We start from the raw sequence: 18,310 nt of genomic DNA on the forward strand, positions 1-18,310 counted from the left end.
TTCACTTTTATTGTACAGCAAATTATGATTTTAATGATAATGCTTCAAACTCAAACCTGCGGTCCTTAAGTACTCTCCTCATAGTTAGAGGTGAAAAGTTTCTGTACCCTATCTCGTCGGGTTTTGTTGGAAGGAGTAAATGAAGGGGAGAAACTTATATATTATTTCGACTTATAGGTTCGACTTGTAGTGGATTTCGACTCTTGCCTAAGTGGATTTCGACTTTTAGATTTTTACGTTAAGTCGAGAGAAAGCAATCTCGACACAATAAGATTGTAAGTTGTAAGGGTTTCATGCATAAAAAGTACAATCAGTATTTAAGCATCTTAATTTGCGATTTAAGCAAATTAAGCATCTATTATGTGTTTTTTTGTCTAGACAAGTGAAGTCTATGCAGTTAGTACATCTTTTTAGGTGGAATCAAAAGAAACCAAGTGCGAAAGAATGGGATTAATAATTTAAAAGTTATTAGGGTTTTATGCATAAAAATACAAATTTGTAATTGAATCTACTAGTTCATTTGTATTTTGTTTTGTTTTGTACTTGTCCTGCAAGGTTCGTAGTCAATAAAATATCTTGACCTTATTTGTTCTGATTTTTAGCTTTTCGTCCTGATTTAATCTATTTTTGAGGATGTTTAAAGAATTTCTAAGAATACAATCGCGGTTCTTAAAACATTCGATTGAAAAAATCAAAAGATGTGAATTTTTGATCCTAAGTGTTTTTTTATTTAAACTGAAAGGCTGATTTGAAAAATAATCTACACTGAATTTGAAAAATGACCTAAATTTTAAAAATAATCTTCTGTAAAAAAAACTTGGAAAGGGAATGTATGGCACAATAAGAAGATACAAGAAAAACCACAACTTGAATTTACTTATATCTAAGCTTTGAGTTATGGGAATTAGTGAATGGTCAGTAAAAGGATCACATTTATTTCAAAAAGCTTCATGGCCTTTTATTGTGATACTCATAACTGTTATTGATATGATAGTTATTGATAACTGTTACTGAACCTATTATTGATATTTTTTAATGTTAATCTGAATATCTTGTGTTTTTATTATAGTAACTATACCACCTCCAGCAGAACCTGATCCCCAGAAACTTGACAGTGAACTTCAGAGGTGCCCTTTGCCAAAGTAAGTTATTTACATTTTTAATTACTGTTCATTCACAAAATAGATTTTAATTTTAGTTATTTTTTATTAAATATATTTTTATTTTTTGGCTCCTGTCCTTAAGTTTCGTCATGTTACATGCTAAATAAATGTGACCGTAAAAATAAAAATACTTAACTCATTATTTGACATTTTACACAAGTTTGATGACATGATTAAAATCCGGATTTAAATTACGTGATTTTTTTTCAATCAATTATTTAAATCACTTGATTCCTTAATAAAAATAAAAAACAACAACATTGATTTAATTTACAAATATTTTTATACAGTATGATTCATAAAATATTCCTATAATTGGGTTTTTAAGAAGTCTAATTTCATTGATATTAAGGATTTTTTTCTAGAGAAAAGATGAGATGGGGTGATGAAAGTTATTATTTGATGTTCAATATAGACTAATAAAAATAAGGAGTTTTAATGAGATTAAAAATGGTGTGGAGTTTTGAAATTAAAATTTTTCCACTAGCTTTATGTAAGACAATTTGATATAAAGTGCTTTTGAAATGTATTGATATTTAGTTTGGGTACATAAATAAGAAGAAAGAAAAAGACTTTTTCTTCCAAAAATAATTTATTGTTTTTAGTGTTTCCTGATCTAAATTATGTATTCTTCATTTGATATCTAACTGATAAATTGGGGCTTAGGGTATTGAGCTTGATTCTAATGTATTCTTCATTTGATATCTAACTGATAAATTGGGTCTTAGAGTATTGACCTTAAATAAAAACAACTTTAATTTTATTTATTCAGTGATTAATTTAACAATAATAAGTTGAACCATCATAAGATCAAAGCATTAAATATTTTTATAATATTACATTTAAATGATGTTAAGCACTTTTAATTATTTTTTTTAAAATCATGATTTACCAACCCTGATGTTATTTTATATCTTTATTAGTATATAATGTGTTACATCTATATTGATTTTTTTTAACTTTTTGTAGCATACCACATTTTTCTGAAAAGGAAGTGAGAGATGCCTTACGTAAAGACATATCATCCCATTGTTGTTATAGCCAAAGGCCTGTTAGAGACATGTGCATCACTGACATAAAGCATTCCATTGCATTTCACGTAAGATTAGTTTTCCTTTTAAAACATTAATTACAAAAATAATTTAGTAAGTACTTTAGGGTTCTCCTTAGGAATAAAAAAGGACAGGATGCTTCCTCACAGAAAAGGGTTCACTTAGAGTTTTAAAAGGACACTCACTTAACACTGTAAAAATTTATCAAATGTGTAATATTGTGTAAAAACTGAATTTGTTCTGCATCAATTTTTAAATTAGCCTCTTACAGTATTTTATGTGTTTATTTCAAAAAGTAATACTCATTATCAAATAAGAGAAAAATTTTTAGTTTATAAAAAATAATTTAATTTTTGTTTATTAAAATAATTAATAAAATAATTAATTTGTAAAATAAAATAATTGATAAAATAAATACTTAATTAACTATTAAAATAATTATTAAAAATTTATTTGTGATTAATAAAATGATTATTAAAACAATTAATTTGTAGTTTATAAAAAATAATAATTAATCACTGTGCACACATTTTTATAAAAAAAAAGTAAATTAAAATTATGTTTGATTGATGTGAACTTGAAAGCGTTTTTCTGCAATTTGAACTGAAAATTATGATACAATAAACATTTTAATCTGCATTTTTTTTAAAAAAAAAAAAAGTATCTAAAAGATATTTTTGAAATTTAAAATCACTTAAAAAATTCACTAATATACCCGTAAAATCTTCTCACTACAACACTGTCTGTGTGTGCCAATTATGAATTGTTTTTATTTATGTTTTACCCAAAATATAAGATCAAAATTGTTTGAGGTCTGGAGGAGTTATTATTCCTTTTATTTTTGATTTTGATTGCCATGTAAAAAAATTTGCTCAAAAATTTTCATGCTATGTTTTTTTTTGGATTAAATTAGAGATACAACTAAATTTTGCCGGAAAGTAACTAGGCCCTATCCTTTATTTAATTTGATGTAAGTGTTTTAAGAATTAATATAAAAATTCCTGTATATAATTTTTTATGTTTTTAATTGTAAGCAGTGTTTATTTAATAATTTTGCAACTTTTCTTACAAGTCATTATTATTAGGTAATTTTGTAATTTAAATATTTGCCTTAGGTTTTTTTTATTTATTTTACATTGCTTGTAATTAAATTTTAAAAAAATCTTCAAGAAATAAAAATTTTTTTTTTCTATGAAAAATTTGTAATCATCCATCTTTATGTTAAATAATTTGTTTAAGCATGTTCTTTTATTAATAAATTTACAAAACTGTATTTAATTCCCTGTAATTCCTGTTTTTGTTATGATGTCACAGTATCTCATGTATTTATAAATACATAGTATTTACTTTTTCAGTATACATTAGAAACATTTACTGAAATCAGGACAACATGTTGGGCTTTTGAACCATATACGGGTAAGAAAAGTCAATAAATTGCATTCATGATAATGATGTCTGTACTTAAAATTTTAAAGCACTGTTGTGTGCTAAATAAAATAAGATTTAATTCCATTTATTAACTTTTCATGTAATCATTTGTGATTATTTATTTTTAATTTCTTCCTTTTCTTTCTCATTACACTTATTCAGGCATATTTGTTTTATTTTATCTAAAATGGAATAATTACTTTTACAGTTAAAATTATTATTACAACTGTATTTAATTGGAATATTAGCTTTAATACTGTTTTTTTATTGCTACATATTTTGTTTTGTTATTGTATACATTAACTGACTCTTATCGTAATTAGTTTTATCTGGGTTTTTAAAAAAAAAATTATTGAAGCTTTAATTAAGAAGTTGAATTAGAGCAGACTTAAGTCACGCACCTATAAGTACAATTTTATAGTATTTTTAGAATTTCATAAGTGAAAGAATATTTAAAATATTTTATAAGGAGCAGACAAATGAAATATTAATTACATGCAAGGGTAGAAGTTAAGAAAGCAGTAACCGCTCTAAATAGAAAATAACTAGTATTACTAGTTTGTGCAAATTTTTACTGGTCCATTTACATGTTTTTATAAGATTTTTTTTAAAAAAAATTAATAAAATTAATTTAAATGAAAAAATTGCAATGCATAGAATGGGTGAGGTTCAAAATAATAATGAAATATGTATTTTTTTTAAAAAAATTTTTTGTGATAAAAACTCAGACCAAAATCAAAAAACCAAAACTGTAAATCATCCCTTTTCATTAATTGCTGGCCTAGAAGACCATTGATAATAATTATTTAATGGTAGGCCGAGTCAAATTTTAGTCCTTGACCGATAGTGCACCATTGAATTTGAGTCCTGATCTATTGAGATCAGGAATTTAATGTATTAGTTAATTGTTATATGTGTATATCTTAATTTATCTTCTCCTTCAATTAAATTAGTTTAATTTGAAACAATTAACTCTGCAATTTGAGATAATTTTGATGTAGATATGTTTTTTTTATTTTTTTAAAAAAAAATTTCATTTTAATCGATACAGTGTAACAAACAGACTTCGTTTGGTCACATTATCTTTTGCAAATGTACCAAAAAAGAATGAAGAAAAAGGTTTAAGCAAATTTAACTTGGAATATATTTTAAGAGCAATTATATCTACTTTCAATGTGTAAATAAGTTTAATATTTTCATATAATGTGTGTAATTTAACAAGGCTATTATAATCTATTAGATTCTACTGATTACAAATTTCTTTCAGGCTATAATGTTAATTATAATTTTTTAAGCTTTAATTATATTTTTTTCAAATTGTTAATGTATAACATAAATAAATATTACATATTTTACAAATTTATTTGTGAATAATACTTATACAAATTTTACTTAATATTTTTTGAAGAAACAATGAAAATTATTTTTTCTAAACACTTTTTAGGTGGAACAATTGCTGGAAGTAATTCAGGATCTGTTCCAGGGCCTTGGGAAATATTAGCGTTTCCACCAACTTATTTCAAAAACCATTCTACTCAATTAGAAGTTCCTCATACTGCATCTTTAAAAACATGCCATGTTTGTGGAGGCGTTGGACGGAAGAGATGTTCCACTTGTTCTGGAAAAGGATCTGTAAGTTTTTTTTCTGTGTTTGTCATAAGAGAATTAAGACTGAAAAAAATGGCCTTTTATATAAGTTTTTTTTATTGTACCTTAAAACCTGTAATCCAGAAGACCTGAAATCCTCAGTTTAGAAACTGCTACACCATAAATTGTTAGATCTAGTCCGGACTAGCCTGGTTAGTAGGGCACTGGGCCCATGCCCAAGAGCTTGTGGGTTCGATCCCCGCATTCTAAAGACTCCCTGTGCAATAAATGGTGACTGATGCACATTAAATCTGTCGAGTCGCGAAGTCCTCCATGTTCTTATAACAAATCATACCTCTGGTGGTTCTGATCCGGGAGCTTCCTTGTCTTCTGGATTGGTTCAAAATTACTAGGCTACACAGTTGAACATTAGTAGTCGTGAACCCAAAAATGGGTCGGCTATTCAACGACAGATACAAAATATATAAAAAATGCTTGAACTAAAGAAAAACAAAAACTGTTTAAGAAATTAAAAGTGACTTGTGTGCTTTAAATAATTTTGTTATTAGATAAAGGATCTGTAAGATTTATTTTGTAAATTGTCATTTGAGAATCAGTCTGATATTGAAAAAAAATGTCCTCTTATTTGTGCTTTCTGTTAATAGTACCTTAAATCCCTCATTCTAGAAGAATTAAAATCTAGAGTATAGAAACTGTTAAGTGTAAATTAGTAGAACTATGAACTAAAAAAAACAAAAACTGTTTAAAAAAATTAAAATTGTCTGATATGTTTAAAATAGTTGCATTATTAAGGAAAAAATATTTATCTGGTAATGAATTTCATCTTTATATTAATTTATTACTACACTTTTTTGTTACAAAGCATATTGAATTTGATGTTATTTTAAGTTCATACCTGAAGTTAAGAAGAATTCCAAAAATTTTAATATTTAAGGACCTGGTGTTCTGGATTGGGGGTGACTAAAATAATTTTATCTGATAAAAAGATTTCTTATTTAAATTAGGGAAGGGGTGGCTTACTATGAAGAGCTCTATTTTAAGTAAAGTGAATATTTCCAATGAGTTTAATCTTTGTATACGATACTTTACACAAAAATAAAGAAGTTTAGATGTATTAGCAGTTGATGCCTATTTAACATATAGTTTACCTTTTTTTTACCTGTGCAATGTAGCAAGAATTTGTTTTCCAGTATTCCTACAAACTTAAACAGCCAATTTTAAATTCAGTTTAGAAAAGATTCGGAGTGTTTTTTATCTAAATGTTATCATGTTAATTCCATTAATTATCATTAATTGAAATCCATGTCAATTATAATAATTATCATGTTAATGTCTATTTCAAGCTTTTGTCTATATAAAAAAATTGTCTATGTTATTTTAATAAAAAACATTCTTTATTACAGATTTGCTTTAGTTTTTAGTTGGTAATTTAATTTAGATTGTTGGGTGAAACTCATAATAATGCATGGACTGATTTGTTGTAATCTGTTTTAAATGTTTTACCAACTAATATTAGCCTGACAATGCTTGTGTCAAATAAACTATTTATTGAATTGTTTTAAAAATATGTCTAATATTTTATTGCAGGCATATTGTTTTTCTTGTCATGGTGCTGGCTACAGGCATATTACTTTGACAACAGGTAGCGAAACAAAGGATTGTTTGCAATGTACTGGCACTGGTCAAAGAAAGTTAGTTATTTTTTGTGTGCTTTTTTTCATAATTTTTTTTTTGTGTGAAACATATAAAATGTGTTAGGTGCAAAGTAAAACAAATTCTGGTTGGCAAGTGGCCATGGCATATAATTAATTTATGGAGCTTTTATATTTGAAGTATTTTTTGTTTTTATTTATTAAACAACTTTTAGACAGAAGATCTCTACTTCTTGAAGCTATGTGTTTAAATAATATTTTCATGCTAAGTAGCTAAATTGAATATAGAAATCATAATATTTTTTACAATATTTCTGAAATTAATAAAAATACATTTAAAAAAAAATTTTTTTTGTGACTTTTTCCAACTGACCTCTAGCAACAAAATAACTTGGGCCGTTATTGGACCAATATTCACAAATCTTGGCTCAAAAATTGTTCAAAGGGACATTATTTTCCGATATTGGCCCTATATAGAATTGTTCGATTCACCTGATATTTTACAGCTACTTCACAACCAATATCAGCCCTATATAGAGATGACAGATTCATCTGATATTTTATATCCATTATTCAATCAATAAAGGCCATATATTGATCTCATATAGGCCAATATTGGCCATATATAGGACCAATATTGAAAAATCTAGCCATCTCAATATCTGTCCTTCTGTGCATGCTCATATAGGTCATTCTGATAGGTCATGCTCATTCTGATCCCAACTGAGGCCAATGTAAAATTGTTGCTAGGGACTCTTGAACTAAGATTCTTCTGTTGAAAGTAAATAAAAGTAAAGCATTCCTGCTATAGCCCTTTGTGGACCAGATGGTCATGGAGGTTAAGTTTCCAGAATTTCGTGACCAAACAGCCAGTTTGAGGCAATGTGGTCAGCATTGTGTACAGGCCGCTTTTACTTCCCTGACAAGTTGGTGCTTATTCACCTGAAGCTGCATGGGCTTTAAGCTGTTGCTGAAAATCGCACCCCATTTCTATCTGTTAAAAAAATTCCCCTCGCATTTAATATTAAAACTTACAATATGAAGCATCCATAAAATAAAAAATTAAAAATCCGTTGTATGCTATGCTAACGAAAATAAAATAAATAAATAAATAATTTTTAAAAGTGTACGAAATGATTTTTGATGTTGCAAAGTAATATTATAACCTATTTGTATTATATTACTGTGTATACATAGAACTCACATGATCTTAACATTTTAAAAATTTCTGAAATTTGATTTTTCGAGAATTTCAATTATAAATAAAAAATCCAAAATATGACATTTTATTGGGATTTAAATACTTTGAATGTTATATTTATTATTTGAATTATGTATTTATCTAATAATTAGAACGTTTTATTTTTTCGAATTGAAATAAAGTTATCTCTCTTTTATCTCTAAAAGTTATCTCTCTTTTTTCATTTTATTAAAGAAACATAATATTTTGTTACAATTTATGTATGAATGTACTTAATATTTTACATTAAATATGCAAACGAAAATGAAACAAATTTCAAATACTATTCTTATGTACCACTAATATAAGCATATTAATATATTTACAAAGCAAACAGTTAAGACATATTAAGATATTTGCATAGTCTGTGCTAAGTGGACAAAAAAAAAATACTATTTTTCTCGTATTTCTTATTTATTGTTAGGTTGATTTATTATCAACTTATAACTGTGAAGAAAATTTCTTAGAAATGATTTGGTTCCTTTAGCACTCTATTAATTATTTATTTTATTATAATTTTTTTAAAAAACTTTTTTGGGTTACGGTCATTGTTTTTTTTTAAAAAGGAAACTAAAGAAAATAGTTGAATTTATTTGCATCTGGGTAACCAAAAATTACTGATAATTTAATGGAAATAATTGAGTTATATTCTCATTGTTTCATATTTTATCATATTATTCATTATATTTATCTATCTCATAATTATCTATGGGATTTAGGTAGTGCACAAATGTTGAAGCTTAAAATCAAAATATTTAAAAAAAGAAAAGAAAAAAGAAGTTAAACATAGACTTAGAAAATGTATTGAATTTATGGAGATAAAATAGATAATTGATTCAATACTACAACATATGTATTTTTTATATATAGTTCCTGAAAAAATTCTGGAAATTTTATCAATATTGATTCTTAATTGGCTAAATTCTATCATTGCTTATAACCTTTATATTTGTAAACTAAATTTAGATTTTTATATATTTTTATTATAGATTAATTATATTATTAAATTGTTTACTATAATTGTGTTAAATGTTTGTTTTTACTTTTATAAATTAAATAGAAATTCAATATAAATGTAAAACTTTGCAATCATTATGATGAACATTGTCGAGATGAAATTACAGACATGAATTAACAGAAACTCATGAAATTACAATGATAAATGAGATGCATCTTTGGTCTATTGCATACTTTGTCTAAATATGTTTTTAAAAGTGAAGTTTCTCTATTCTGAGATGTTAACAGGGTAGTGAAACTTAAAATGGCTGTCAGCTAATTCAAGTTTTACGAAAAAGTTCAAATGTATTTTTAATGATACAAAATTAACTTTTTAATCCATTGTTAATTAATAATCAGTTGAAAATTATCTGATACTTTTCCATTCAGGGAACAGTAATTTCAACTCTTTTTTTATTATTTTATTTATTTATTACAGCTATTGTTTAAAAACAAGTTGAAATTATTTGTACCCTGCTAACAAAAAAGTACTGTTTATTTAATGGAATTAATTGAGTCATGTTCCAATTATTTCATGCAATATCATATTATTCATTATATCTATCTATCTAATCACCTATGGGATATAGAAAGTACACAAACATGGAAGCATAAAATCAAAATATTTAAGAAAAAACATGTTAAACATAGTTTTGGAAATCCAATTCTCAAGTTCTGCTAACAAAAAAGTACTGTTTATTTAATGGAATTAATTGAGTCATGTTCCCATTATTTCATGTTATATCATATTATTCATTATATTTATCTATCTAATCACCTATGAAATATAGAAAGTACACGAACATTAAAACATAAAATCAAAATATTTTTTTAAAAAAATGTTAAACATAGATTTGGAAATTCTCAAGCGTATTCAAATGGCGGAAATAAAAAAGATAATTGATTGTATTTTTTATACATATTTCTGAAATGTTCAGAATTTTTTATAAAAATTCTGAGCATTTTATAAATACTGATTTTTAACTGGCTTAAAATTCTATCTTGATAGCCTTTGTATTTATTAAACATTTTTAAGATTTATTATTTTTTTTTACAAATTAATTATATTTTAAATTGTTTTAAGGTGCTGGAAGTGTTCTGGAGAAGGGATGGCAATGTGCAAAACATGTTCTGGAACAGGACAAATCAAATGTTATCTTCGTGTCACCATAAAGTGGTTTGTATTATTTTGTTTATACTTTTTTATATATAGATAGTACAATAATTTTGGTAGTCATTTTAATGTTAATAGTTGTATTGTGAACAAGAACTAACATGATTTACATAGTATTAATAAGAACTTTTTGACACAGACTATGAAAGTATGTGAACTTGCCTTTAAAAATTCCATAATTAGTTCTCATAAACAAAAATTGTTTTTAGTATGAACAGAATAAACTTTATATCTTTCTCTTTTAAACACATTTTAAAGCAGGACTAACTCTTCCCTTTATCAAGAACGTAAAGTTCATGTACATTATAATAAATTATGCCAATGCTGAGTCATGATGAAGCTGTTTTATTTATTGAAGATCAGAATTGGTGAACAAGAATTCAATATACATGCAGAACTGTGCAATCATCAAGATGAATAATATAGAGATGAAATTACAAACATGAATTTTGCAGCAAACTAACTCGTGAAGTTGCAATGATTAACGGGACATGGACAACATAGTTTAATTAAAAGAAACAGTAGCAAGCAATTAGCATGAATCTATAAGTGACTGGATTTTTTATATCAAATAATAATTCACATAATATCAATGATTTTCTAAGTCTTTGCAAAATTGAACTTTTTCAAGTTTTTCAAATATATAAAAATATATAATTGAACTGTAAGAAATGCCTTAGATTTTAAAATTTTTACTTTCCGTGCATTTGTCCAGAAAGCTCCTTTATAAAAGAAATGATTTTTGTCTTAGAGTGAAAACAGAAGTATGAATTTTGTAGTTTTTGAGTAAACTCATAGATTTTGATTGAATAGTTTCAATATGAGATTTTCATTAAATGAACAAAATATTGCACAATTGAATCTTATTGTCAAACTGCATTTTTAAAAACTGCCTAAATAGAAGACTCTTAATCGATTAGACAGTATTTGATCAAGGCTTTATGTTATTATGTAACTGACTAATTAACTTATGACCACCCTATATAGCTATAGGGGGGCACATAGCTTCCAAAATTGCTAACATANCCAAGATAGTTCTGCAAAAAAGTTCACATGTATTTTTAATGAAGCAAAATTAAATTTTTAATCCATTTTTAATTTATAATTAGTTGAAAATTATCTGATACTTTTCGACTCAGGGAATAGTAATTTCAACTATCTTTTTATTATTTATTTATTTTTTATTTTATTACTTTTTTGGTGACAGCCATTGTTTAAAAGCAAGTTTAAATTATTTGCACCCTGCTAACTAAAAAGTACTGTTTATTTAATGGAATTAATTGAGTTATGTTCCCATTATTTTATGTTTTATATCATATTATTCATTATATTGGAATCACCTGTGGGATATAGAAAGTACACAAACATTAAAGCATAAAATCAAAATATTTTTTTAAAAAAAACATGCTAAACATAGATTTGGAAACATAGTTTGTTAAACATAGAAAACATGTTAAGCATAGATCAATTCTCAAACGTATTCAAATGACGGAAATAAAAAAGATAATTGATTCAATTGATTGTATTTTTTATACATATTTTCTGAAAAATTCTGAAAATTTTATCAATGCTGATTCTTAACTCATTTAAAATTCTGTCTTAAGGTGCTGGAAGTGTTCTGGAGAAGGGATGGCAATGTGCAAAACATGTTCTGGAACAGGCCAAATCAAATGTTATCTTCGTGTCACCATAAAGTGGTTTGTATTATTTTGTTTTTATTTTGTTTATGCTTTTTTATGAACATGACTTACATACTATTAATAATAATTTTTTGAAGCTGACTATGAAAATATGTGAACTTGCTTTTAAGAATTCAATAATTAGTTCTCATAAACAAAAATTGTTTTTAGTATGAACAAAATAAACTTTATACCTTTCTCTTTTAAACTTTGTGACACGTTTTAAAGCAGGATTATCTCTTCCCTTTATCAAGAAGAAAAGTTCATGCAAATGATAATAAATTATGCCAATGCTGATTCATAAAGAAGCTGTTTTATTAATTGAGGATCAAAATTGGTGAACAAGAATTCAATATACATGCAAAACTGTGCAATCATCAAGATGAACGATATGGATATGAAATTACAAACATGAATTTTGCAGCGAACTAACACATGAAATTGCAATGATAAATGTGACATGAACAACATAGTTTAATTAAAAGAAATAGTAGCAAACAATTAGCATGACTCTATAAGTGACTAGATTTTTTATATCAAATAATAATTCACATAATATCAATGATTTTCTAAGTCTTTGCAAAATTGAACTTTTTCAAGTTTTTCAAATATATAAAAATATATAATTGAACTGTAAGAAATGCCTTAGATTTTAAAATTTTTACTTTCCGTGCATTTGTCCAGAAAGCTCATTTATAAAAGAAATGATTTTTGTCTTAGAGTGAAAACAGAAGTATGAATTTTGTAGTTTTTGAGTAAACTCATAGATTTTGATTGAATAGTTTCAATATGAGATTTTCATTAAATGAACAAAATATTGCACAATTGAATCTTATTGTCAAACTGCATTTTTAAAAACTGCCTAAATAGAAGACTCTTAATCGATTAGACAGTATTTGATCAAGGCTTTATGTTATTATGTAACTGACTAATTAACTTATGACCACCCTATATAGCTATAGGGGGGCACATAGCTTCCAAAATTGCTAACATATCCGCTAACAATGCTAGAAACCATGTGCCTTTTTAACAAAGCACTTTATCATTACAATGGATTAAATATGATTGATGTATAAATGGGTTACATAAAACTTTACTTTACTGAATAATTATTGCTTAATAAATATACAGGGTGTCCCAAGATATTTGGGACAAATTTCAAGGGGAGATAGGGGACATTGCAAGGATTCAGTTTTGCATATCAACTTATGGTCGGAAACTTCGTCCTTTTCTGCTAGCTAATGTTGTTCACAAGATGATTTGGGTGTGGTGTACCGGTTCTCTGGCCATCACGTTCTCCTGATTTAAACAGCATGGATTTCTTTCTTTGGAATGCACTAGAAAGTGCTGTGTGCGTAACACCTGAGGATTCCGAAATGGTTCTGGAGATAAGAATCGTCCATGCTTTGCGGTTAACCAATAAAATTCAGGTGTATTTGAGGGAATCTGCCAATCCATGGCCTGACAGTGTAATGCATGCATCGTTAACAATACTAGAGGAAACTCTCAACACATTTCATGAAATTTTCACTTATCATCTACCACAGCACATGATTAGCATGGCACATCATTAGCACATCCTTGATCAATAAATATTTTAGATGATCTCAGTCTCGTGTCTCTTTGTTTGTGGTACCTGTCATACAACTGTCCTATGTTGTTTCCGACCATGGGTTGCTATACAATTCCTAACTCTTTTGATGCTCTCTACCTGTCCTTAAAGTCTGTCCCAATAATCCTGAGACATCCTGTAGATCAAAAGATTTAAAAATACTGTGTTTTTTTAGAAAATGAAATAACCAGATACTTTTTTCTTGCAATCAGATTTTTTCGTTATGTGGCTCTATGCCTAAGCTGATTCACTAAATTGATAACAAGTGCTTATTGCTAAGTTAAGTTTTCTTAGATTAATTTTTAAAAAAAGATAATTTTTTTTTGTCTGATAGTAGACAATATATGTGAGAATGCTTGTACAGTTTGTCTAAAGTAAAACCTCCCCTAGCTATTAACCTGGACCTGTGGTGATGACTATGGTAACGAGGTGTTACTAAGTAGGGTGGTGGGGTGTTTAAGACAGGTTTTGACTCGGGTTGGCTAGAGAAAGGGAATATTTTTCTCTTGTCTATTGTATTAGCCCTACAGTGAAAAAAAGCTACCTTCCCTAAAGTGTGCTATTCTTGTTTCCATAGCAGCAGATGGCCTCAGACTTCGTGACGAGGGGGAGTTATTACTGTAGGCAAACTATATAAAAATGTTAAATTGTTTTAGAATTATTTTTTTTAACTTTTGTGTAGGATGAATCATTTAGATGATCATGTTGTGGAAAAGGTTGCAGCTCTAAGCGGAGATAGGATCCGGACAGCTAGTGGTGACATTGTTTGTCAAGAAGAAGGGAATTCTGTAAGTTATTTTTTAGTGGCTTCTGTAAGTTATTTTTTAGTGGCTTCTGTGAGTTATTTTTTAGTGACTTAGGGAAACCGTAAAAAATTATAATTGTTAAGAAAAATTGCAAAAAATTACAAAATGATGTTTTTTTTTTCCCTTGAAAATGTAATTTTGAAATTTAAACATCAAATAAGATTTTAAAAAAATGTTTTACAGAATTGTGGTTATTAATTTAAAAAAAGTAATTAGATTAACCTTAAATGTTGCTCATTTAAATTAATTTTTGTCTCTAAATTAACCTAATACATATACATTCGTCCACTAAACTATTGACTCTCTAATTTTGTAAAGTTTAAATGTTACTGTAAAACTTTAACATTTTCAAAGATCCCAACATATTTTATTAAAAAGTTCAGATTATTTCCCTTAAACTAAGCATTAATTTGTTTGGCTTAAATAAAGAAAATATATGTGTTTTTAATGGGTAGTTGTTTATTCAAATGCTAATTTATAGAGAAACATTGATTTAAGTTGAGTTCTCTAGGTAACATAATTGAAATACTTTATCATTTTAATAGTTGTGATAAATTATATTTTTCCATATCTGACATTAATCACATTAAGAACTAATTTATCTATTCTATTTAGAATTGCACTTAATGAAGTTAAAATATCTTTGTTTTTAGCAGCCCTAAATTATTTGATAACAGCCTTCATCCAGACAACGAAATTACCAGATAATTATTTAAAAAATTATTATTTCTGAAAAAAAAAGTAATGTGTCTATAATAACATATTGATTAATACATAAAATCTGTGTTAAATTTAAGTAGTTTTGAGACTGCTTTAATTTAGCCTTTGTTTTAAATGCAGCTTTTTTTTATTTTTTATTAAAGTACGCATTCCTCTTCTTGCAGCTATTACCTTTAACACATTTTCCTGACACTACTGTTAACATGGCATCTGTTCAGTTACTACAAAAACATGAATCATCTTTTCCATCTGAAAAAGTATTAAAGCAGGTAAGTTTCACAAAATGTATATTTCTAATAATTTCTTTATTTTTTATATTCTATTTGCTTACTGCATTGTGATGAAGAAAAAATTAACATTAATTTATTTTTCAGCGCCACAGAGTAAGCATCGTTCCCGTGTCATCTGTCAACTATTCTTGGCGTAGACACGAAGGACTTTTTTATGTCTACGGTTATGAAAGGCGAGTTTATGCTCCTGATTACCCACATGTTTGTGCCTGTTGCTGTTGCATTATGTGAAAAGAAGGCTATCACAAGACCTGCTCAAAAAAACATCTTTTTATTTTTATACTGATAAAACACTTCTCATAATTGAACTGAATATAATGTTGGATGTCCAAAATGATATATTTAACTATTTCTTAATTATGCTGCAGATGTATCAATTACTTGGTTGAAATTTAATAATTCTGATTAAATTTATTTTAATTAATCTTTCTGCATTTGCTTTGTGGAAAATTTGTTTGAAATTGTAAAAAAAAAAAAAAACAGTTCACATAACTCTCCNTAGTAACGAGGCTCGAAAAATCTCAAAATTTTTACATGTCCTGCCTGCATGTTATTTTGCAAAATGCATGCCTAAACTTTTAAAAGCCCAAATATCTTTTTCAAGTGTATATTAACAAAGACACTTAAATAAACCTAAATGAATGTAGCTATTCATTTGAAGAAACTGCTTACTTACCAAAAGGACGAAACAGCAAAAGAAAATGTCACAGATTAAAAGAAATCACTTACTCTGATGTTATCAAATTTCATGATTGAAGCGGATGTTATTTTTTCAAGTTTAAATTTCAACTTTTGCATTTATTTTTTTTATGGACAGCTATTTAGATAAAATTTTTTTTTAAATAGAATGAGATGATAAATCAGAATGATAAAGGGAATATAATAAGTTAATTTTGTATTAAAAATTTTCATATTTTATAAAAATTTGAAGGAGAGCTTTTATCCATAATTTCGGGTGTTCTTGGTTAAATATTTACTTGTCTCTTCTATGCCCTACAGGATATAAATGGCATATTTTGAACCCGGATTATTAATACTCATTTCTCAAAAAAATGTTTTTTTTTTTATGAAGGACAAAAAAATTTTTTATTTAGAAGAAATTCATTAACATTTTCTGACTGAAGCATTGTATCAGTATTTGCTTATTTTGTCCTCCAGAGAGGAATAATACATAATATTTGAATTGCCCTTTTGTTCTTCGTTTAATAAATGGAAATTTTGTCATTATAAATTTACTTTGTACCCTCTCATAATTGTTTTTAATTTATATATATTTATTTTATTTTCAATTGACACTTATGTTTCAGTAATGTTATAAAGATCTGATTTTGGTATAGTTTTAACTTCCTTATGTTCATTTACAAAATGTATGTTTTCCTTTATATGTTTCACTTTTTTTTTTTGTTAAAGAAATATGTGAAATGCAAGTACATATTTTTTCTTACTTTACAAATGTTAATCTCCCAAACAAGTATAGCATTAAACAGATTATTATTATTAAATCACTACTATTACTTTGAAAGAAGAGTAAGTTTCTATGGTTAGGAGAATAGGCTACTCAATAGCCAATGGTAAATAGAAAAAGTAAAAAAAGAAAAAAAATGTATGATTTCCTTCTTCTGCTTAGGAAACAAAGATTCTCAAATTAAATTTTTACACAGTTTTCGGTTCATTTTTCCACATCGTTACTGCAAATAATGTTATTTAAAATACTTTTAACAGTTTTTTTTAGTTAGAGGCTCCATTTGTTTACAAATTTGCAGAAATACGTACATTTTTATCATTTTCTGATTTTATAAATAGATTTTTCAAATCATTGCTCATTTTTAAGAGACCTAGTAGAGTTTTGCCTTAAATCGTAATAAGATGTTAGATTTATTAATCTGCCAGAAATTGTTCATTTTAAAACATTATAATTTCCGAAATATAAATATTTATATTTTACTCTCATTTGTTTCAAGTCTTATTCGGATATTATAACCATGTTCAGTGCGAAATTCATACATATGTGAAATACCAAATTTTTTTTAGTCATTATTTCTTATTATATTTATAATTGTATCATTTTTTAAACTATACAGTCAGATACTTCTTTAAGTAGTTTTGTGTTTTTTGCTAGAGGCATAGTTGTGATGGTTTTTTTCGAGATGACCCCAAAATAATATTGTCTAGTTTTAAAAAAAAAGGATTAGTTTGATAATAATGCCCGAGATGAGAAGTTAAATACCTGTAATAATACATAAATAAATTTTTTAATGCATATATTTTGTAAGAAAAAATTTACATGTAATTAAGAAAAGCTTTTGTAAGAAAAGGAAAACGTTTCTTTTTCAAAACTTTGCTTTGATTATACAATGTCCCTTAATTTTTTGAAGTACAATGTTCAATTTAACGTGTCGACAAGATTATACACAATAAGAAACTATTGAAGCTTATAGACAAGGTGCGTAGCATTTTTAAAACGTGTTAAAAGATGCTAATTTTTGATTTACGTTTTTTAAAAGCACTTAATGGTGCTTTTTTTATTCGGGGTCTGTAAAAAGCGCTTAAATTTTCCATCTTTTGAAAAGAGGTTTTTCCTTTGCCGTGTCAATTGTCGTTCTAAACGACAAAAAATGCATAATTTTCACAATTTTCTCTGCAATATTAATTGGAAGATAGTTTTTTTATCATAATTATGCAAAGTTTTTGAAAATGTTTTTGAATTTTATTGATTTTATGTTTATAAATGAAGAACTTTAAACGATAGATAAAAATAAATTTTTATTACTGCACAGATCCTAATTATGATTTTAAATTTTTTTTTTTCGAAAAGTGATTAGAAATATTTTTTGAGTCCGTAAAAGATGCTTTTTTTTGTTGAAATAACTGGTTACGTACCCTGTTAAAT

General features: G+C 26.6%; 1 protein-coding gene across 5 annotated transcripts in view; it reads left to right on the top strand.

Annotated features, from left to right (window-relative positions):
* LOC107457440 (protein SSUH2 homolog) overlaps window positions 1-16,122 on the top strand; it is a 51,514-nt gene extending 35,392 nt beyond the window's left edge. For 3 of the 5 annotated variants that reach the window (XM_043040244.2, XM_043040245.2, XM_043040246.2), the window contains 9 exons: window positions 1,070-1,142; window positions 2,133-2,262; window positions 3,571-3,631; window positions 5,088-5,275; window positions 6,839-6,942; window positions 10,224-10,316; window positions 14,287-14,392; window positions 15,295-15,399; window positions 15,505-16,122. In XM_043040244.2, the coding sequence (XP_042896178.1) occupies window positions 1,070-1,142; window positions 2,133-2,262; window positions 3,571-3,631; window positions 5,088-5,275; window positions 6,839-6,942; window positions 10,224-10,316; window positions 14,287-14,392; window positions 15,295-15,399; window positions 15,505-15,651 (1,007 nt within the window). In that variant the 3' untranslated portion in view covers window positions 15,652-16,122. Of the gene's footprint in view, window positions 1-1,069; window positions 1,143-2,132; window positions 2,263-3,570; window positions 3,632-5,087; window positions 5,276-6,838; window positions 6,943-10,223; window positions 10,317-14,286; window positions 14,393-15,294; window positions 15,416-15,504 lie in introns of all 5 variants that reach the window. The other 2 variants (XM_071185525.1, XM_071185526.1) reach the window with 1 other exon arrangement.
* The last annotated feature ends 2,188 nt before the right edge of the window (window positions 16,123-18,310 follow it).

This window comes from Parasteatoda tepidariorum, chromosome 9 (genome assembly GCF_043381705.1).
Source record: "Parasteatoda tepidariorum isolate YZ-2023 chromosome 9, CAS_Ptep_4.0, whole genome shotgun sequence".
Classification (NCBI taxonomy): domain Eukaryota; kingdom Metazoa; phylum Arthropoda; class Arachnida; order Araneae; family Theridiidae; genus Parasteatoda; species Parasteatoda tepidariorum.